Source organism: Takifugu flavidus, chromosome 16, assembly GCF_003711565.1.
Source record: "Takifugu flavidus isolate HTHZ2018 chromosome 16, ASM371156v2, whole genome shotgun sequence".
Taxonomy (NCBI): domain Eukaryota; kingdom Metazoa; phylum Chordata; class Actinopteri; order Tetraodontiformes; family Tetraodontidae; genus Takifugu; species Takifugu flavidus.
In genome coordinates, this window is record NC_079535.1 from 6,706,250 (window position 1) to 6,724,436 (window position 18,187).

At 42.3% G+C, this 18,187-nt stretch overlaps 4 protein-coding genes across 8 annotated transcripts; 2 read left to right on the forward strand and 2 right to left on the reverse strand.

Annotated features, from left to right (window-relative positions):
• Nucleotides 1–2,800: 2,800 nt before the first annotated feature.
• ncmap (non-compact myelin associated protein) lies at nt 2,801–9,356 on the forward strand. The gene is made up of 4 exons (XM_057011930.1): nt 2,801–3,079; nt 6,910–7,009; nt 7,317–7,401; nt 8,171–9,356. The coding sequence occupies exons 2-4, from the start codon at nt 6,916–6,918 to the stop codon at nt 8,439–8,441; spliced, it is 450 nt and encodes a 149-aa protein (XP_056867910.1). The 5' UTR covers nt 2,801–3,079; nt 6,910–6,915; the 3' UTR covers nt 8,442–9,356.
• tmem234 (transmembrane protein 234) lies at nt 9,327–11,150 on the forward strand. The gene is made up of 5 exons (XM_057011932.1): nt 9,327–9,465; nt 9,766–9,917; nt 10,026–10,092; nt 10,373–10,465; nt 10,601–11,150. Exons 1-5 carry the CDS (start codon nt 9,453–9,455, stop codon nt 10,708–10,710), a joined length of 435 nt encoding a protein of 144 aa, XP_056867912.1. The 5' UTR covers nt 9,327–9,452; the 3' UTR covers nt 10,711–11,150.
• Nucleotides 11,151–11,788: 638 nt separating this feature from the next.
• On the reverse strand, nt 11,789–16,588 carry dcdc2b (doublecortin domain containing 2B). 5 transcript variants are annotated; one of them, XM_057011912.1, is made up of 16 exons: nt 16,452–16,588; nt 15,962–16,129; nt 15,545–15,821; nt 15,418–15,469; nt 14,036–14,106; nt 13,821–13,952; nt 13,613–13,747; nt 13,499–13,538; nt 13,350–13,415; nt 13,073–13,238; nt 12,892–13,001; nt 12,749–12,817; nt 12,602–12,673; nt 12,453–12,533; nt 12,307–12,378; nt 11,789–12,200 (listed from the first exon to the last, which is right to left on the reverse strand). In XM_057011912.1, the coding sequence occupies exons 3-16, from the start codon at nt 15,808–15,810 to the stop codon at nt 12,144–12,146; spliced, it is 1,389 nt and encodes a 462-aa protein (XP_056867892.1). In that variant the 5' UTR covers nt 15,811–15,821; nt 15,962–16,129; nt 16,452–16,588; the 3' UTR covers nt 11,789–12,143. The 5 variants fall into 5 exon arrangements, with proteins under 5 accessions (XP_056867892.1, XP_056867893.1, XP_056867891.1 ...); XM_057011913.1 differs by lacking the exon at nt 15,962–16,129 and having other exon boundaries at nt 16,452–16,566; XM_057011911.1 differs by lacking the exon at nt 16,452–16,588 and having other exon boundaries at nt 15,966–16,358.
• A 15-nt stretch (nt 16,589–16,603) lies between these two features.
• iqcc (IQ motif containing C) lies at nt 16,604–18,002 on the reverse strand. Its single transcript, XM_057011929.1, has 5 exons — nt 17,919–18,002; nt 17,600–17,743; nt 17,201–17,531; nt 17,004–17,125; nt 16,604–16,828 (listed from the first exon to the last, which is right to left on the reverse strand). The coding sequence occupies exons 1-5, from the start codon at nt 17,958–17,960 to the stop codon at nt 16,793–16,795; spliced, it is 675 nt and encodes a 224-aa protein (XP_056867909.1). The 5' UTR covers nt 17,961–18,002; the 3' UTR covers nt 16,604–16,792.
• Between the last annotated feature and the right edge of the window lie 185 nt (nt 18,003–18,187).

Sequence of the window (18,187 nt, forward strand, 5' to 3'; positions counted from 1 at the left end):
TACTAAATTATACATTATACTAAAGATGCAGAACAAAACCTGAGCAGGGCAGTGGGGTCAGAGGTCAGCAGGGGTCAGTGTGTAACTAGGGAGTCACACTCGGATGGCTACAATGTCTTCAGGGTTCACTCAGGTATTGATGTGAGAAGGAAATGGTTAAAGTAAATATTTCAAATATGTTCATAAACATAACTACAAAACAATCCAAAGCAACTAAACAGATGTCAACACTGTTGCTGTGGGCCAGTTAAGTTAATTCAAAGAATATTTAGCACATATCTGACATTTGACTGTGAAAATAGAGAATGACACGCTTGCGTTCAACATAGAATCGCCGGTTGACCTTTGTTCTTCTATTTGCACATGACCTAATGACAGGCGTTTATCTATCCGACACAACAGCAACATCAGGGCCGAGTTAATCATTCCTTTGCTGTGACTGTATGTGAATTTGTCACAGAAAAGGTGAAGCTATTGTGCGGCGCCGACCTTCAGCACAACAGCTCATTGAGTTCTGCAGCTGCTGCTGCTCAGCCGTGAAGCTACGCTGGGTGGCTGCTCCTGAAGGAAGCGGCAGAAGCTCACTCTCGTGCAGTTCCCTCAGAAACAGGAGGAAAAGCGAGAAAAAAGGTTCCCGACTGTCAGCACCTTTACCAAATGTGGAGTTGGAGGGCACTAACATGTCTGCAAAGGTTATCCGTGTGGGATCAAGGGAAATTCTGCAACCAAACCAGACTATAATGTTAATGTAATCTCATTAGATGACTCTTTTAACTATTTTACCACCATAAAAGGGGGTCAGCATCTAAATCATCCAGCAGCTGAGAGATAAAGCCCACTTTGTGTTGGCCAGTCATCCTCTCCAGGCCACAAAAACCCTCTCTTCATGTTCAGGAGTGAGGAATTCCTCCACAATGACCTTGACTGTTGAATGCAAAGATGCCTGTGCAGCGAAGAAGTAAGGATCAGGTTAACGTGGCCCTGGCTGCTGTTAATGGACCCAGTGTCTCCAAATAGCTTTGCATAAATGGCTCCATCGTAAGCAAGAACTTTAAGTGAGGTATTAGAAGTTTTTAAAGTCAATATGGAGAAAAGTTCAGCCCCAAATGAAATAAATTGGAAAGAGGTCAATTTAAATCTTTTAATATGTTAAAGAAGGAGACATGCAGGTTAATATTAGAAAAATGAGTTAGGTAGCAATGCGATCTTGACAATGGCCTCTGTTCTGGTTTCAATTTAATGTTCATTTAGCATCCACTAGCTTATTATCAACCTTATGTTTTAATTAGCATGCCTAATCATTTCATTTTTGAACGCACAAAAAACTGATAAATGGATGTTGTTTTCAACTGCTAGCAATATTATAGCTCTTATCTTCTCCACTATAAATGGATCACAAATAGAAAAGAGTTCTGTGTACAAATATTGATGACACACTTACATTCAACTCTAACATTGATCAGATACTAAAAAAGGCTCGGTCAAAAGATTGGTTTTCTTTACCACAACAAATTAAATATTCCTTTAGCTTGTAGAAAGAGATTAGTTGAAGCTGTTTTTATGTCTGTTTTAGATTATGGTGATGTATTTTACGCACATGCCTCTGGTTTCAATCCCAAACCTCGAGATACCATTTACCATTCCACCCTTAGATTTATGGTGGCACATCATTGTGCAGCCTGGTGGGGTGGTCCTCCTCAGCTCACAGACACAACTTCTATTTGCTTTTATTCATTTATTTGGCCCTCAGTGGCTTCCCATTTACGTCTCTTCATATACTTGTTCAGTCCATGAATACTTATAGCGCCCGTTCACGCAGCTTGCTACAATAAAAAGCCACGAATTCCATACTGATCTTCAGTTAATTCTTAAACTAAACTCATTTGCATCTCCCAGTCAATTCAAATAAATAACCATCGATTTCCTGGCTTCCATTTGTACTTGTTTCCTCTTTTTTTCATTTCCATGTTTTATTGCATTTTTTTTATTGCTGTTTTATTTATTTTTTTAAATCATTTTTCTGTGATCACTTATTTATTTTGCTTTCTTTTTTATCTTCTTTAGTTTAGATCTGCTCTCATTTGCTCATCTGCACTGTAAACTAGGCTTTCCTCACTGTACTCACAAGTTCAAAAAAAAAAAACCTTTGAATTTTTCATAATATATTTACAATGTCCATCTCTGCCACAATTGATCCAGAGCACACAGGAACTTAAGAAGCTACAAAGACTCTTCAGAAGAGGAAACAGAAGACGAGCGCTCACGTGGTGAGATCAGGCCCTGACACTGTACACGCGTGTGAAAAAGACAATAAACCTGATGCTAACCCTTCACTAGCAACTTCACTGCTATTCTCACCATAAACCTGTATGCTAATCACCTGTAATAACACCCAAAAAAGGTTCTTCTCACAGTTTAGATGATGTCCTTTGAGCAAGTTTTGTAATTTCCTGTTTATTTTCAACCACACACATCTCATTGCAAAGGTTGACAAGTTTGTGATCAGCACGTTCTATGCAGACATTCAATCCTTAAACACACGAAATTTGTGTTGTTTTCATTTCTTTTGACAAAACGCACAGAGCTCCATCCTCTTCAGAATCAGAGGCGTCCGCGCTCTTTTTGATCAGTGCCATGGCACGCCTAGAGGGCCCGAAAGATGGACCTGAAAAACCAGCTGCTTTGGACTTTCAATGACAACAGACTTAGGGAGGGACAATTGAGCAGAGTCTCCGCCTCTGTGCCATCCTCCTGCAGTTTACCTGTGATTCACACACACACACACACACACGCACACACACACACACACACACACACACGCGCGCACACACACACGCAAACACACACACACACACTCACACAAAGTCACTTCTGCTTGTTTTCAGACTATCTTCCTCCTCTGTCCCATCTGTTTGTACCTGTGGGACGGCTACGGCAGCAGCACCTGGGACTTCTAACGCTCTTGGAGGTCAGTCCACCTGTGGACTATGCCCCCCTCCTGCTGAGGGAGGGGGCTCGTGGGCGGCTCAGGCTCCCGTCTGGAGAAAGCTTGAGCTGAAATCAAAGAGAGGCGCGTTGGGTAAGTTTACTTTGGTGTGTGATTTTGAGAGGGACGGGGTTCTCTCAGACGCTCTGGTGGGACGGCAGGTGAGTCTGAGGTGAGAGGGAATAGCTGGCATTCCAGAGAGTTTTCTTAATTCCACAGCAAGGAACTAGTGTGATGACATGTTTTTATGTCTGTGCTATGACAACCAAGGTTTTCCAGTGCTGGCTACCTGTCAGCGGCTGGGAAATGAGCGAAGGAGCCCGCAGCCGCTGATTCACAATGATTCACCTGCGCTAGTTTTCTGATGAGGGACACTCATTTTCTCAACAGTTTCTGTAACTAGTTACACAACATCTTGCTTTGTTTTAATAATTAAAACATTAATGAGATGACAGAAACCATGTTGTAACTTTTTATAAACCCTCCCACCCATTATTGGGATGAAAACTTAGATAAACTGGACACTGATTGGACACTTTAGGAGGACATTGAGTTTGCTCTTTTGGACTCCACGGTCTATAAATTCCCTCTTAATTCTTTTCATTCTTTATTCAGTGTGAGATGTGTTGCCATCCAACTGTAACAGTGCTCTTTCTGATATTAACAGGGACATGGTGCGTTTATGTGTTTATTGCAAGGTGTGTTCAGTCCACTCAACATGAGTGGCTACTTTTTTCTCCAAGTTATCTGTGTTGGAAGATTCAGTCAGATATCGCATCAAAAGAATACAGGCTCTGTGATTTCACAGTAAATGTATCAACATTTGAGATGGCATTATTATATCAAAGGCATCACATTATGAATTTTGATTATTGAATTAGAATTGCAGATTTAATACAAATGAATGAAAAATGAAAGAAGAGTCGGGCCTATTTGAATGTTATTCAGTACTAATTTTACAATCAAATCAGATACAGGTGGCAAAAACCTGTAATGTAAAAAAAACTTTTTTTAAAAATCCTCAAATCTTTCCTCAGCATCCAGGACACCAAGGTGGAAAACTGACACGGATGATGACGTTCCTGCTGTTGATATAAGCGTGACCTTCAGGACTAATGGTGACCTGCGCCATATTAACCTGCAACAAATTGGCAGCTCAAATATTGACTCTGGGCTGACGAAGGTCCCGCTTTGAATGTGTTTGTAAATGCGTGACCAGGGGCTTCGGCGTGTGGGTGAAGCTGTGCAGAGGGGAAATGACCGAGTCTTGAAGCTTTGTGGGTTTACAACAAAAAAATAGGATCAAATTTTACCAGCACAGGACAAAACGGTTTGTTTGACAAAGGCGGAAGAAAGGATATTAAATTGACTGCATGAGCAAATAGCAGCAATTTGTGGAACAACAAACAAAGTATTATTACATCAAGGAGTCGACTGGCCAATATATAGAAATACAGTACATAAATACGGGAAGCTTGTTCGGACTGAACTATATTGAATGATGCCCATAAATGGTGAAAGAGCAGCAACGATGTCACTCTGGACATCAATATTGTTCTTTTTGACAGGGAGGAGCTAAATATATATACCATCAGCCTTCCTTGTATTGTGTGTGGTGATCCATTTATACAGAAGATTGCATCATCACAGGTTTAAGAGCTTTGTTCTGTGGAGAACTAAGAGACGCTTTGTTCTTCAAAGAATCGTTTCTTTTTTTACGCCACTTCTAATATCAATAATATTTAAAGGGAATTTGGGAGAGGAAATTGGACCTAAATAAGAAAGGACAAGCGCATGAGTTAAAAATAATAAGAAGAAATACTTCTAGTTCTGTAAAGCCACAGGGACTTGAACATGCAACCTTTGTGTGCCAATACTGTCAGCCTCAAACGGCACAGGTAGCTCTCATGCTCCCGCTGAAAGATTGATCCTGTAATAAGAATTGAGTGGCTGTTTTTGGTGTTTCACCGTGTTCAGATCATCTCCGTCTTCCACCCAGCGTCAGGTGTCTGGGCCATTGTCAGCGCTGCAATTCAAAAATACCTCGCCACTAACACAAAAGAGATTCTATACCTGACGCCCACATTCTCCAGATACCAAACAATTTTGGGAGTGTCCATGTAAATAAGGAGTGTTTCTGGGCATGAAAAAAGGGACGGCAAAAACGGGCCTGATAATCTCTCTGTGCCACTCTGTTCAAATGTTGCACAGAAGCAAAAGTTTTTCTTGGTGTTTTGCTAAGGAAGTAGCTAAGTTAGAGTCAAGCTAACAAATGAAAAGTCAGCACAAAATGGTGGACGTGTGAATAGCTGAGGTTTCGGCCAGCGTCGGGCGCAGACTGTATTCTTTTGTTGCCAAAGCAATGCCGACCGTCTAGAGGTCTTATCAGAAGCTGTCGGCTGTTCAAACAGCTAACTTGATATATCTGCGCAATGTTTGCCGTTGAGAAGGAAGCAGGATAAGATGTACAGTACACACAACTATCGAGGCCCAACGACGCAACAACGATGTCAGTTCTGCAAATGGCATCGTTTTGTCCTCAAATGCGAAAGATATGCAGGGTCCGAGGATCGCTTGGGGCATGTTTGACCTTTAATGAAAACACTGAATGTGATGGCTCTGTTCTTTGTTTTATGACGGGAAGAAAAGTTGATGAAGTTAGAAAAAGGGAAAGAGGCGTGCAACAAATCGTTAGCGCTATTTAGCAACATAGTGACGATGGAGATGAGGATGCATTCAGAACAAGAGCGCACATGACTCCTGAGTCATGGCGACTCTTTGTTCTATGTGGGGTTATGAGAAAAGAGGATGAGGAACCTCTGCCGTGACGTCTGCAGCAGGAGACGACGGGTGACGCCTCTGTGGCTGTAATAATGCTGCAAATCATGCGACGGAAGGGTTTTGTTCTGTAGTTAATTGAAGAATGAGGTGTTCTGGCCTCGGATTGTGCCGAGGGGGTTCGTTCGAAGGACGTCTCTGTAGCAGGGAGACTCATTGTTAAACACTAATCAGTGGGCGGTGGGAGCTCAGTCTGTTGGGAACTGGGCGAGAAGCGGCAGCCTCCTGGTTTGACTCCCAGGGCAGACAAAACATGGACCTTCTATGCTTTGTCTGTTCCATCCATGTTCTAGTAGGGGAAGGTACCAGAACACTTTCAGGGCATTGCCCAGGTACCCTTGATTAAGGTACCAAACCGTGATGAACTGGCGACTCATCCAGGTGTATGTCCTGCATTTGCCCATTGTGTACCCTCCCTGTGACCCTGGAACGGTTAAGAAGACGAGACGAGACAGTGTCACCGAGGGTTTCCACAAGTACAGTGCAGGTGAAACCGTACATGATGCTGCTCCGAGGGCACTTGAAGCAACCTGACACCTTTTGTGACTGACGGCACACATTCTGTATTCCTGCGCGATGCCTATCGGGATTCCAGTTTTGACACGTAAATGGAATGCCTGAAAAATGTAAAGCTTCTGTTGAAAGACTGGAAATGTTCAGTGTTTCATGCTGAAACTGGTGCTGGGGTCCGAGGTCTCTGTGTGGTTTGAGGTTGTATTTAGGGAGCGGAAGTCTTCAGGCTATGTATTTATGTGTATGTATTTAGCTTTATGAGGCTACGAGTTATGTACACAGACGCACTGATGTTTCATAAAAGATTCTAATAAGATCTGCTCTTTGAAAACTTTGATGATCGCCAGGTCATTAAGGTTACACATTAACTGAGCTTTAAACCAATTCTTCTACCAGCCTGTATTAAAACCTGACATCTGTGCCGCCGTCGGCTGTTGAACAGGAAAAAACTGCTGTTTTTTAGCTTTCAGTCCCACATTATTAACTTGTTATTTTCTTGTCGATGCAGCTCCATTTCTTTACGGTTTCAGTTGATGGCGTTGATGGTTTTCCCCCCTCGTGTTTGTGCCTAGGTGAAGATGCAAGCCTCAACCGCCTCGCCTGTGAGCAACTCGACAGTACCCTCGAACACCACGGCCGTCACCAAGTCCAAAGAACAAATACTCATCCAGAGTGAGTGTGGTCGCACGTCTCATCTGACTTCATGTTTCAATTTAGCGTCAATGCAGTCGAGAGATTTAGACCAGGGCTTATAAATGTCAAGTCTGTTCAGAGTAATCAGCTTGATATCCAGAGCAGTTGCAGGGACAGATTGTTTTTTTGTGAGCAAATTTGTTGCTAAGCTACTGCAGATTCCCACAGGACATGAGATAACCTGTACGACATGGGAATCTGTGAAACGTGACAAGCAAATTTGAAGCTAAAACAGAAAAACAAGCAATTAAAATGACAGCCACTGTCTCCTCTACATCTGCCTCAGGTTCTGGGGCAATGATCGCTCTCATTGTCATCGGTATAATTGTCATCCTCGCCATTTTGCTGATCGCCATGAAGACGTATAACAGGTAACGCCGCATTCCCGTTTGACGGCACGATTTCAGTATTGTAAATGTCAGCAGCCTTGGAGAGCACAGTCAGGCCACGTTGTTTAAGGGCACGCTACTTTTAATCTTTCAATCAAAACTTAAATAAAATCCTGCACAATGCTGCAAAAATGAGAAGTGTAAACAAAGAACACACCAGTATTGTAGAACTGATACAACATATACTGCTTATGAGATAATAAAGGAATGACAGGATCTGCAAAGACATAAACTAGTTTCATATGTTTAAAATGGTAAATTAGAGGCCCCTTTATCTATCAGTCCTGTTATTTTTATTTGATTTTAATATGTTCTCAGGGGGATGTGTGCCTGTGCCTTTTACAAACTGTGTAAATATGTACAAATCTGTTATCAGAAATTAAATATCACACATAAATGCCTTTTATAGTATCTAATACCTTAACCATTCTGGTTTGCTTACTTAAGATTAGGATATTTAAATAGATAATGATGTCTGTGTGTGCTACAATGTTGCTCCTTCTTTAGAGATTTCACTATCATGTGGTATTTATCACATTTACAAAATTAAAGAAATCAGGTAAAATTACAGGATAGGAAATATTTCTAGATGAAATTGTAGGAAAAAAAATGCAATCTTGCAATATTGATTCTCACCACTAGGTGAGACAAACACTCGACACTGGGACGTTCGTTAATCAGCTACATTAACTCTATAATTTCTGTTTCTGTGGTGGAAGGATAACTAACATCATGCGGTGAATTCTTCCAGGCGTACTCATGTGTCCAGAGTCCTAGGACCCAGTAGTGGTTCCAAATCTCGTCAGAAGAGGACCCAGAGTACCATGCCACTTAATACCATGGGAATCACCTCTGTATCAGGCAGCATTGCCAATTCAAGCCACCCAGCCTTGGAGAGCAGGTTCAGGCTACCTCGGGTCGAGCTGAACAGTGTGGAGGAGAACCACCCAGAGCACTTCAGCACCACCAGTGGGTCCACCGCAGTCACCATACATGACATTCCCTCAATGGAAAACACATAGCAGCCAAAGACTATGTTCAAAGAATACGACTGTGCTGTTTTTCCTCCATTACCACCAACTGTGTGGTGACTGAATCCTTGTACGGGTTCCATCAATGATGTTTGCCACCTGAGCTAATATGGCTTCTGCCATTTTGGCATGGAAAATTTACACAATGTGAACAAGATGGTACTAGACAAATGGATCTCAAGAAGGATCTTCCTTGATGGAAAAAGAAAACCCTTCGAAAACCCTTTTTTTTAAACTAAAGTCAGTGTTCAGAGTAAACATGCTATGTGTCCCTTTCTGCTTTAGTGTAGTTTCTCATTATTGAGAATAAAATAAAGAAATTGGACCGCGAAGACTGTAGATGCTGGTCAGCATTCTTCCTAAATATTGCTATACCTATAGCTTAACCAATGTTATGTAAAAGAACGTTTGATGGGGGTAGAAATGTTTCCCCTCAATAAGTTGATAGTTAATTTTTTATTTGAAAAAAAAAAGCCTTTCCCTATTTGTTTTTACCCTTGCAAAGACACCTGATCGTTTGCCTGTGTGAATGTGAATGTGTTTTGCTTTGAAACCAACGGTTATAGCACTTTATTTGTATTGCTCTTTGTGTTTGTATATTGTTTAAATGAAATGGCAATAAATTTGAGCATTGCTAATGATGATGATAATAATATGTGATTAAGTTATGCACACATCTACCGACACAAAATACGTGTTTAACCGTGTTATGTTGAACAAGTACTAGCGCCATCAGCTGGTGGACTTTGGTTCAACATTTTTTAAGCGTCCAGCGCTGCATTCAAAAGAAAAAATCTTGCAAAATGTGTTTGTATACGATTTAGGCCATCGTCATTGATATAATTCTTTTGTAATTATTTTAAGCTGCGTTCACGTGTCATAATAAAATATTTTGCTGTCCAGTAATTTGTCAATTCACCTTTTGGTGTTTCTTTGGGGAAAGGGAAGAAAACAACAACAACCTGATTTACGTTCTTGAACGGGACGCCATAACGTCATACGATGGTGACCGTAGGTGAGTAGCTAACGTGCCAATTTATCAAGTAAAACTCCAATAATTGTACTTATGTTTGAAATAGAATTTTCATTGCAAAGAAGAATATATAGCCATAACTCTATAATTCCTTTCTAGTGTCAAAAGAGAGTATTACGCACAGGGATAGTATCTTTCAGCGAATGCTAAGGAAGTAAGCTAGCCGAATGTCCCTACTTTTTTACATAGTGGTGAGCTCAGTGGTAAAAAGAAAGGAGGCAGAAAAGTGTTAGCGATGTATCGTGGATATAAAATTGGGGGGGACCATGTCTTGTGTTGCAGCGGAGCTCCTGAGTCTGCTGCTGGTGTCTGTGTTGTGGGGCTGCACCAACCCTCTCCTGAAGAGGGGCGCCCAGGGGATAGAGAAGGTGACCAAGACCAATAAAGTCTCACAGCTACTCGCCGAAGTCAAGTTTCTTTTCCTAAACTTTAAGGTAAAGCTCGAAATCTGGCTGTCCTCTTTATGTTATCTCGTAGATTATTTCCAACAAACATTACATCTCATAATTAATCACCGCACCCCTCTTGTGTTGTTGCCCCAGTATCTGATTCCATTTCTTCTAAACCAGTCTGGTTCTTTGGTCTACTATTATACGCTTTCCACAACAGGTGAGCGACATAAATAGCGTCTTCTCTGTTTGTGCCCTTTTACCAATCATGCAATATTAATGTAGTCCAATTTCAAAATTGTCATGCCTCTGTTTATAGAATGTAATGCTCACATTTATGCAGTTTATCATGCCAAGATTCCACACACAGTGAATTTATTTAAGGATATTTGTTATGCAATGAATTCCCATGAAATATCTACTCAACGGGCTACCTGAACATTGAACTGATCCAACAGTGTTTGTGTTTGGATCTGCGCGATCTTCTTGTCTTAATTCAGAGCTGTCCTTTGCTGTTCCTGTGGCGAATGCTCTCAGCTTCCTGTGCACGCTGCTCACTGGGAAGTTACTGGGTGAAGAGTTTGGAGGCAAGAGTAAGTAATAACCATTGTTTAATTACTAGTACTTTACTTTGCCCCTGTACTAAACTTTGCCTGCAAGGGTGGTGACCAACCTTGAGAAAAATTGTATGGTTTTAGCTGATGTTCCCCCCCCCTCTACTGCTGCAGAGGCTGTCGTGGGAATGGTCCTCACCATGGTCGGCATCACCCTGTGCGTCATCAGCTCCATCGATGAGCAGGATCCCAGGGAGCAGAACGTGACGCAGATCATACACTAATGGAATTTGGGATTAAAGTGAATTTTCCAACACCTTTTTGGATTCCAGGGAGGAAATAAAGAACAGAGGAGGATTATAGAGGGCATTTCAGAAGCAGCGGTTGACCTCTCGGAGCAGAGACCTTGGTGACCTGTCTGGAAACTTTTTCAGCTCTAAAATGAAAGTGTTTTCCCAGAGTTCCCCTCAAGGCTAAACTGGATTTATGGCGCTGCTATGAAAGTTAGCTGCTGTTAAGCTTGAATTTAAAGCCCTCCGCTGTCCCACCATGTGACTGGTGTCGGGGATTAATTCAGACTGGTTTTTGTCCACTGTGGCATGTTTTAAGATGAACACGATGGAGGAAATACGTGTTAAACTTAAATTTACGTTTGAGAACAGTCCAATTTTCCCACTTTTGTATTGAAATATCTAAAAGTGAATAAAAGTAGGGTTGGAGCGCACTGTGGTATCATTAATCAAAAAGGATTATACTACAGAAAGTAGGGTGTTGCTATAGAAATGGTGAGAAACTATTTGAGAGAGACCTCGTAAAAACACAAAAAAGAAGGTCTGTCCTACAAAGAAATGGTCAAGAAATGCAAGGTGTTAGTGATTACAGTTTTCTTTGCCATTAAAAGACACTAGGAAACTGGGGGAAACTGTCAGGATGATCTGGCTGACTCAAGGCCACAACAGAGTTGGAAGAAAAGCTTCTGACAGACAACTGTTTACTCAAGAAGTGCTCACATCTTCAGCTGTCAACAGAAGACTGGTTTGACAGGTGGAGGAAACCATCGCAAAGGAGGCAAAATAAGAAAATGAGGCTTGTCTGGGTGGCCAGGACTGAGCCAACAGGTGACTTCTGACTGGAAGATGCTGCTGTGGACCGATAAATTAAACTGTGACATCTTGGATTCATAATGCTGGAGCTTTGCATGCCGCTGAATAGGCTAAATGATGATTCTGCTGTGGGTTTAATCAGTGGGTTCAACTGGTGTGGACAGTGGATAGTTTGATGGGTCAAAATTTTTAGAACTCCTTTTTTGGTTTCTAAATTGATGCTGCGATTTTGTCAGCAAATCAGGACGCAGTGAAGTCATCAAGTTAGCCATTTTTAATATAAACGTTACACATGGAACAGAGTACCACTGAACATAATCACAGTATATCTATCGGAACTGAAGAACGTCTTTACAAACACGCTACTTTTGGGAAACCTGTGGTTATGTGATTACGTATATGCATAGATAGATTATAGTACTATAATAATATAGCATACAGCAGATTTACATTAATGTCTTACAGTTTCATCCAAATCTCCTATTTAGAGGAATTATAGAACTTATTGACAACTGTTACATTTTTTTAACACAAATGAATGTTGCTTGGCTCATTACTGCATCTATAGTACTACAAAGATTCTTTTCATCTCCCGTGGCCTTATTATGGGATGGTTACGGTGATGTAATCTCCTGATGGTGCTTCTGTTGCCCCGTCATTATCTGGGCTTCCTAGTCAATCAAAGAACAGAAAAGGGTAGAAACAAGCAACCAATATTTTGATTAAGACTGAATAAATAATCTTCATTTTATTTGGACGTAGCCTGGACACGCTTGCCTTTTCCTCATCATCCCTGATGGTTGATGACGAGGGCAGCGATGATGAAGATGTGTGGTTCAGCTCAGACTCCTTTTGGAATAACAGACATGATTACTGCCCTGATTTTTGACTGAAATCTGTCTCTTGAGGTGTGCGGAGCGTACCAAAGTTTCAGCAGAGGTCTGCTGAGATGAGGGCGCATTTTCTGTTTGCTTTGGTTGGCCCTGCTCTGAGGGAAGCTCCATCTGCAGGGCATAAATAAAAGACGATCTTCATCAGGACCTGTATTACATGTGATATGGACCTGTCATACCTGCTCTCCATTTTGTGTGTGTTGGCATCTGCCCTCGTTGTGCTGCTCAGGTGTTAAAATCTGTTTGTGCCTCTGGAGACGTAGAGAAAAAACGAAATGTGAACGACTTCAATTTGATGCTGCTGAACTGCAGTTTCCTCATCCTACCTGCTGGGAGTTGTCTGTAGGAGCACCTCGGGTGTTTATTTCCTCATCTTCTACTATTTCTGCAACTCTCTGAGTTAGAGAGCAGAGGGGGGTTTAGATTGTGTAACATAGAATTTACACAGCTTGTTACAGGGAGGTTTAACCTGGTCGACGGGAATCTCTACAGCTGTGTTTTCATCCTCGTGCACCTCCTCTGCGCCTGGTGCCTCCTCTCCCCTCTTCTGTGCTGCTGTCTTAAACATGTTGGGCTGGACTATGATGATCAGATCAGGATTATCAGCATTATAATTTGAGTGTGATGCCATATAACTGACTGAGCCTCACTGGAACCGTTGCCCATCGGCGGTCTTGGCCTTCTGCTGTGACCGATCTTGGCCGGCTTGGCGAAGAACACAGAGGACTCATCGACCTTCTGTCTCCTGCTCCTCTGCGGTGCCACTGCAGGACGTGCAGTGTTGTCGCCCGTCGACTTTATCCTCCGACCGTCGGACTAGAATCAAAAGTCAAACAAGGATGCGCCCATGGGTAACACACACCAACATTTAGCATACCTTGTGTGCTGTGATTTACAAAGTGGAGGATGTTTCTCTCAGATCTGTACCTCTGGGGAGTCGAGGAGAGCTGAATCGCTGTACTGGTCTTCTGGTCTGCTTTCTGCTTTCCTGTTCTAACACATGATATTGATATCTTTTAGAGCCACATCTGCATCTTCCTGATTTTTTTTATTTTTGTAATGAGTTATAATTTTACCTCATTTCTCCTTAAAAGCCTTCTCTTATCTGGGTGATATCTGCAAAAGTTGGAAATTTAAAACCACCTCAAAGTGTAAATTGTGGTCCTGTTATTGTCCTGATATAACAATACCTCTCAGTGTCTTTGGAGAGCAGCAGCTCCACATATGGAAGTTTCTTCAGCCTCTCGGTTCCCACAGCAACGTAGTAGTGGCCGGTTTCCAGCTCAGCGGCCGAGGACACGGTCGCTCCTTCCAGCGTGCACAGCCTGGAGGAACACAGGCAGTTCTGGATGATGCTTCATTCTCAGCTCTCTGTGTCTCTCCTCCGGTGTCACCGACCTGCGCACGGCTCCGGTTCGTAAGCTGACCTTGTCCGTGATCAGACCCAAGATTTGCTCCAGGTCTTGACGCATACTCCGAGGAATGATGAATCGGAATGGCGGGCACAGGAGGTCTCCGTTTCTGAAAACACTAAAAAAAGACATTTTTAAATAGAAAGGTCAGATTTGTGGGCTTACAGATTCTAAGGGTATGTCTGCATTTGCAACACTCACTGTAAAATGCAGGGTACAGGTATAAACTTCCTCCACTTCGCTGAGACGTTTGGCCTTGGGATCACTTTGGCCTGCAGACCACATTGCACGGGTCAGATTCGGGGCACCGTTAAGCCATAATGTTGTCAATTGTACAGTGATGCTTGAAATTCTCCCGGTCTGTTTCCCATCACAGATATCCTGCACATCAGTTCTGCTGCACGTCCCTCGCAGAGGAAGCGTTCATTCCAGCAGTGTAATGACTAACTAACCATTCTGCTCATGTCAGCTCAAGTACTGCCACCATGGAAACTGATGGCTCTGGTAGTACTTTCACACATCTTGTCTGATCCGAGGGCTCCTCTCAGAGCTGTTACACATGTTGTCCCATATCATTAAAAGCTTGTGCTGAGGTCTCTGCAGGACTCCACAGAGCCGAATCAATCAGATGTCTTTTCTTATTATTCTTATGCCGAGGAGGACAAAGTTCACGGAGGCTTTGATTAGGTCTCTGCAGGCACGCCCACACCCCTGATAAGTCTGCGTGGGAGATTAAGTCTGTTTCTAGAATGGAATTAAATATGAGTCACGTCTGCACGGCAACCACAACACAAGGCCAGAGTTTAGAACCAGATGCACAGCTCTCCGAAATGGCAGAGGCCCAAGGCACATGCTTTGTTCCAGCCCCTCTTTTAATGTTTGACAGGGAAGATGGCGTAGATGGATAGGGCAGAACCATGAGATGCCCGTCACCTGCTCAAAGTACAAAGCACCGGTGCATCTGCTGACGTGCACTGTATCATCAGGCTGTCGTTTAGAACTGGAAGATTTGATAAAAAGTTAAAAATCCATCATATTAAAAAGGTCCAAATTAATTTATGAATAAAATATCAATTATGTGAAAAACAGTGACAAAGGCATAAGGTATTATGTGAAAATGAGGGATTTAAACTCATTTTTATGACTTTGAAAACAATCAAACAATGATAATTAAAATAAGAATTTGTGATAATGAGATAAAGGCCAAATATATCATGAGTAAAAGAGATTCTAAAATAATTTTATCCAGTAATGAGTTAACCTTCATTTTTACAGGAATAACCCCTTGGGAAATATCACACTGTGATGACAAAGAAGAGTAAATTTGACCTCAAGTCACATGACTACTGAAAGTGCTCAGTGCATAGTGGCCATTGTTGATATGTGCAGTACAAGCATTTTGTGCTATTTTGTGTACAAATTGCAGATTTGGGCCAAAGTGACAGCGTGAGCCCAGACACATCACATCTCTCACGTCGCTTTTAGCATTTCAGATTGGCTGCATTCCTCCTGGTTAGCCAGATTAATAAGTGATGGTTTTCTGCTCTTAATATCAAACTTTGTGTGTGAAAACAGAAGCATACCTGTGTTTCTTCACGAGCTGTTGGATGCTTTTTAACCCCCATGTTTAGGTAACTGCACACAAAGACAATAAAGTGTTTTTTCTCCAGCCCCAGGTCCTCGTGACTGCGCCATCTGACATTTACTCACTCCATTTTTTTGAACTTTTCAAAGCCGGCGGCGACGTACTGAGCTCCTGTCTGGAGATGCTGCAGGTCAGGGACCCTGTGACCTTGTCTGGGGGTGTACAGGGTCCTAATGGCGAGCGGAGCCCTGATGCTTTGGGTTACTTCGTTGAGAAAGGCCTCCATGGTTGCCACCTGTCTCTGGTTGACCACGAACCTCCGCCCGGTGTAGAAGGGGTCCCCATTTTTGTACACCACCACGCTCTTCACTGGAGGCAGCACTGAAGCCATCTATGAGCCACCTGTGAACACACACCTTAATACTTACCAGCCACATTCCTTGACTCATACTTTTTTAACAACCACACACACCAAAGATCTGATCCATACACACACACACACACACACACACCACACACACACACACTGCTCAGCGACTCACCGACCTGGTGAACTATAAAATATAAAATTCAGTCGGTTTTCTTGCCGTCTGTGCCTGGACTCCAGCTCGACACCTTCTGCTCCGTCAAACCCCCTTAAAACACACGCTACTCCACTGACGGTGGTGAGTATATCCTAGTTGCTATGGCAGCATGACAGCAATGACTGGCTTTGTGGGCCAAACCATCAGCAACCACAACAAAAGAGGCAGATAGGGGGGGGGGGGGGATTGGGCACTTCAGTGTTGTAAGCTAAATCAATAAGATAACCTTTACATCACATCTGTGTTTCTACACATAATAATTAAGAGGCACAATAGATCTTTATGGAAAAATCACCCAAACAAGTGTTAGAACTAGTTAATAACATTAGCACTCATATATGCATTTTAACTAACGCAAAAACACAAAGAACAAGGTTATTGCAGCTCAGTAAACAGTAAAGCAGACGCTTAATAGTGTGTGAGCTTCCAGGCAGAACCTCTTACGCACAAGTGATCCTTCATTTATTCAGATCCTGATGGGACATTTGATCTTCTGGATTGCCATGCACGCTTACGTAGGGCTGGGGACTGTCATTTAATTACACTGAATGGAAAACAGCGACAGCGAGAATAGAGAAGATCATCAAAAGCAGACAAGAGTTTAAAAAAATAAAATAAAGTAATTTATTGTTATTGTCACATCATTAGAAAAAAATTACAATGTGCAAAATGTTACGAGAGTAGCAATTATGTTACGGTCCACATTTGCAAATAAAACAGACAGGTGTGAGTTGAATGAGATCAGCTGCTTCTGGTCTTTGTCAAGTCCACTCTCGAATACGTCGACTGTCATGAAACACTGAGCCTGTTCTTCAGCGACAAGTACTGTAAAAAAAAACACAGATCACGACATGCATGCTTAAGTTGGTCCCCTGTACTCTCATGATCATAAAAAATTATTCTACACACCTCAGTCAGTGTAAAGGAATTTAAGCTTTTCCGTGTACAGCTTTGATTTAACTAGTGTAAACTTTAGCGGTAATGATGGCCCTTTTTGTACCTTCTTCCTGCTGTCAATGGCCTGTTGGAGCCACAGCAGCTCCATGATCAGGGCGTTTCTGTGCAGACGCAGAGCCTCTGGGTTGCCGGGGACGTCCTCCGCCAAGCAATACTGCCGAGAGCCTTAAATATTCAAATTCAAAATGTCAAATGTCTCTGACGCAAGACAGAAAAACAAACCATGTCCAGAACTCTAACCTTTTTGTGAGCGACCACAGTTCACGTCCAGCTCCAAACTGCTCCACACAGTAGTGGAATTTCCTGCACTATCAATCATTCTGCCACATTTAAAGTCCAAATCGGTTTCTTTCTGTCCTTCCAAGCCCTCTGTGACACTGCAGGTATTCGTCGGTTGAGGAGGTTCTTTTGTCCGTGAATCATCTCGTTCTGCCTCCGTCCTGTGTGCACGATTCTCTCCCTTTGCAGATGCTGGCGCTCTTTCTGATGAGATCCGCAGAGGGTGAAAGACAGCTGGTCCAGAATTTGGAGGCTTGCTTGCAGCTCTGTTGGTCTTTATTATAGGGCCATCCTGATGACGGATAAACAAACGCGTTAAAAATGCACAAAGGGGGCCTAAACCACATCATCCTGACTTACTGTGTCGGTGAAGTGGGGGACGGGGATAATTGACTTCTTCCAATGTAAATGCGTCAAACCGCCATCAATCTCTTTCACGACGGCTTCAAAGTCCTCTCTTGCACGTTGAACTTCTTTTCTCACCAAGTATCCACGGGCATATGCCTAAAGAGGGGGACAGATTAACTGGGGATACTAGCGATGTTAACTAGCAGCTTTCAAGGGTTAGCAAAAACAGTGATCCTAGCCGAAGTATAACAACACAATAACCCGAGTTCTACTGTGAGAATGAACACGAATATTTATAAATTAAAACAGATGTAGTAACTACCGCCCGTACCTGGAAAGAAGTAAGTATATGCTCTATATTGCTTCTGTCCATTACTATGGTAACATTATGACAGCTGAGCGGGAGAGGAACTAAAAAAATATTTGCTTCCGGTGTCTTACTCAAAACATTAAAAGCTTCATTGCAAAAACTAACCACGTAATGTTTTTTTCTTCTGTAATTTCAATAAATTTGCATAAATATACATTAATAATGTTTTAAAAATAAAATATATGTGGAAAAAAGTTGAAAAAGAACATTTTATGTAAACGGTGTTTTGC

What these genes read in the sequence shown, in the direction of transcription:
- iqcc (XM_057011929.1), bottom strand. Translation starts at nt 17,960, where the DNA reads ATGGACAGAAGCAATATAGAGCATATACTTACTTCTTTCCAG. An exon ending in ATATACTTACTTCTTTCCAG is followed by an intron (nt 17,744 to 17,918) that starts GTACGGGCGGTA and finishes CCCCCTCTTTAG; the next exon opens with GCATATGCCCGTGGATACTT. An exon ending in CCATTGACAGCAGGAAGAAG is followed by an intron (nt 16,829 to 17,003) that starts GTACAAAAAGGG and finishes TTTTTTTTACAG; the next exon opens with TACTTGTCGCTGAAGAACAG.
- ncmap (XM_057011930.1), top strand. Translation starts at nt 6,916, where the DNA reads ATGCAAGCCTCAACCGCCTCGCCTGTGAGCAACTCGACAGTACCCTCG. An exon ending in AGAACAAATACTCATCCAGA is followed by an intron (nt 7,010 to 7,316) that starts GTGAGTGTGGTC and finishes CATCTGCCTCAG; the next exon opens with GTTCTGGGGCAATGATCGCT. An exon ending in GCCATGAAGACGTATAACAG is followed by an intron (nt 7,402 to 8,170) that starts GTAACGCCGCAT and finishes GAATTCTTCCAG; the next exon opens with GCGTACTCATGTGTCCAGAG.
- dcdc2b (XM_057011912.1), bottom strand. Translation starts at nt 15,810, where the DNA reads ATGGCTTCAGTGCTGCCTCCAGTGAAGAGCGTGGTGGTGTACAAAAAT. An exon ending in CGAACCGGAGCCGTGCGCAG is followed by an intron (nt 13,748 to 13,820) that starts GTCGGTGACACC and finishes GTGTTCCTCCAG; the next exon opens with GCTGTGCACGCTGGAAGGAG. An exon ending in AGACCTCTGCTGAAACTTTG is followed by an intron (nt 12,379 to 12,452) that starts GTACGCTCCGCA and finishes TTATTCCAAAAG; the next exon opens with GAGTCTGAGCTGAACCACAC.
- tmem234 (XM_057011932.1), top strand. An exon ending in TTATACGCTTTCCACAACAG is followed by an intron (nt 10,093 to 10,372) that starts GTGAGCGACATA and finishes GTCTTAATTCAG; the next exon opens with AGCTGTCCTTTGCTGTTCCT. An exon ending in TGAAGAGTTTGGAGGCAAGA is followed by an intron (nt 10,466 to 10,600) that starts GTAAGTAATAAC and finishes CTACTGCTGCAG; the next exon opens with AGGCTGTCGTGGGAATGGTC.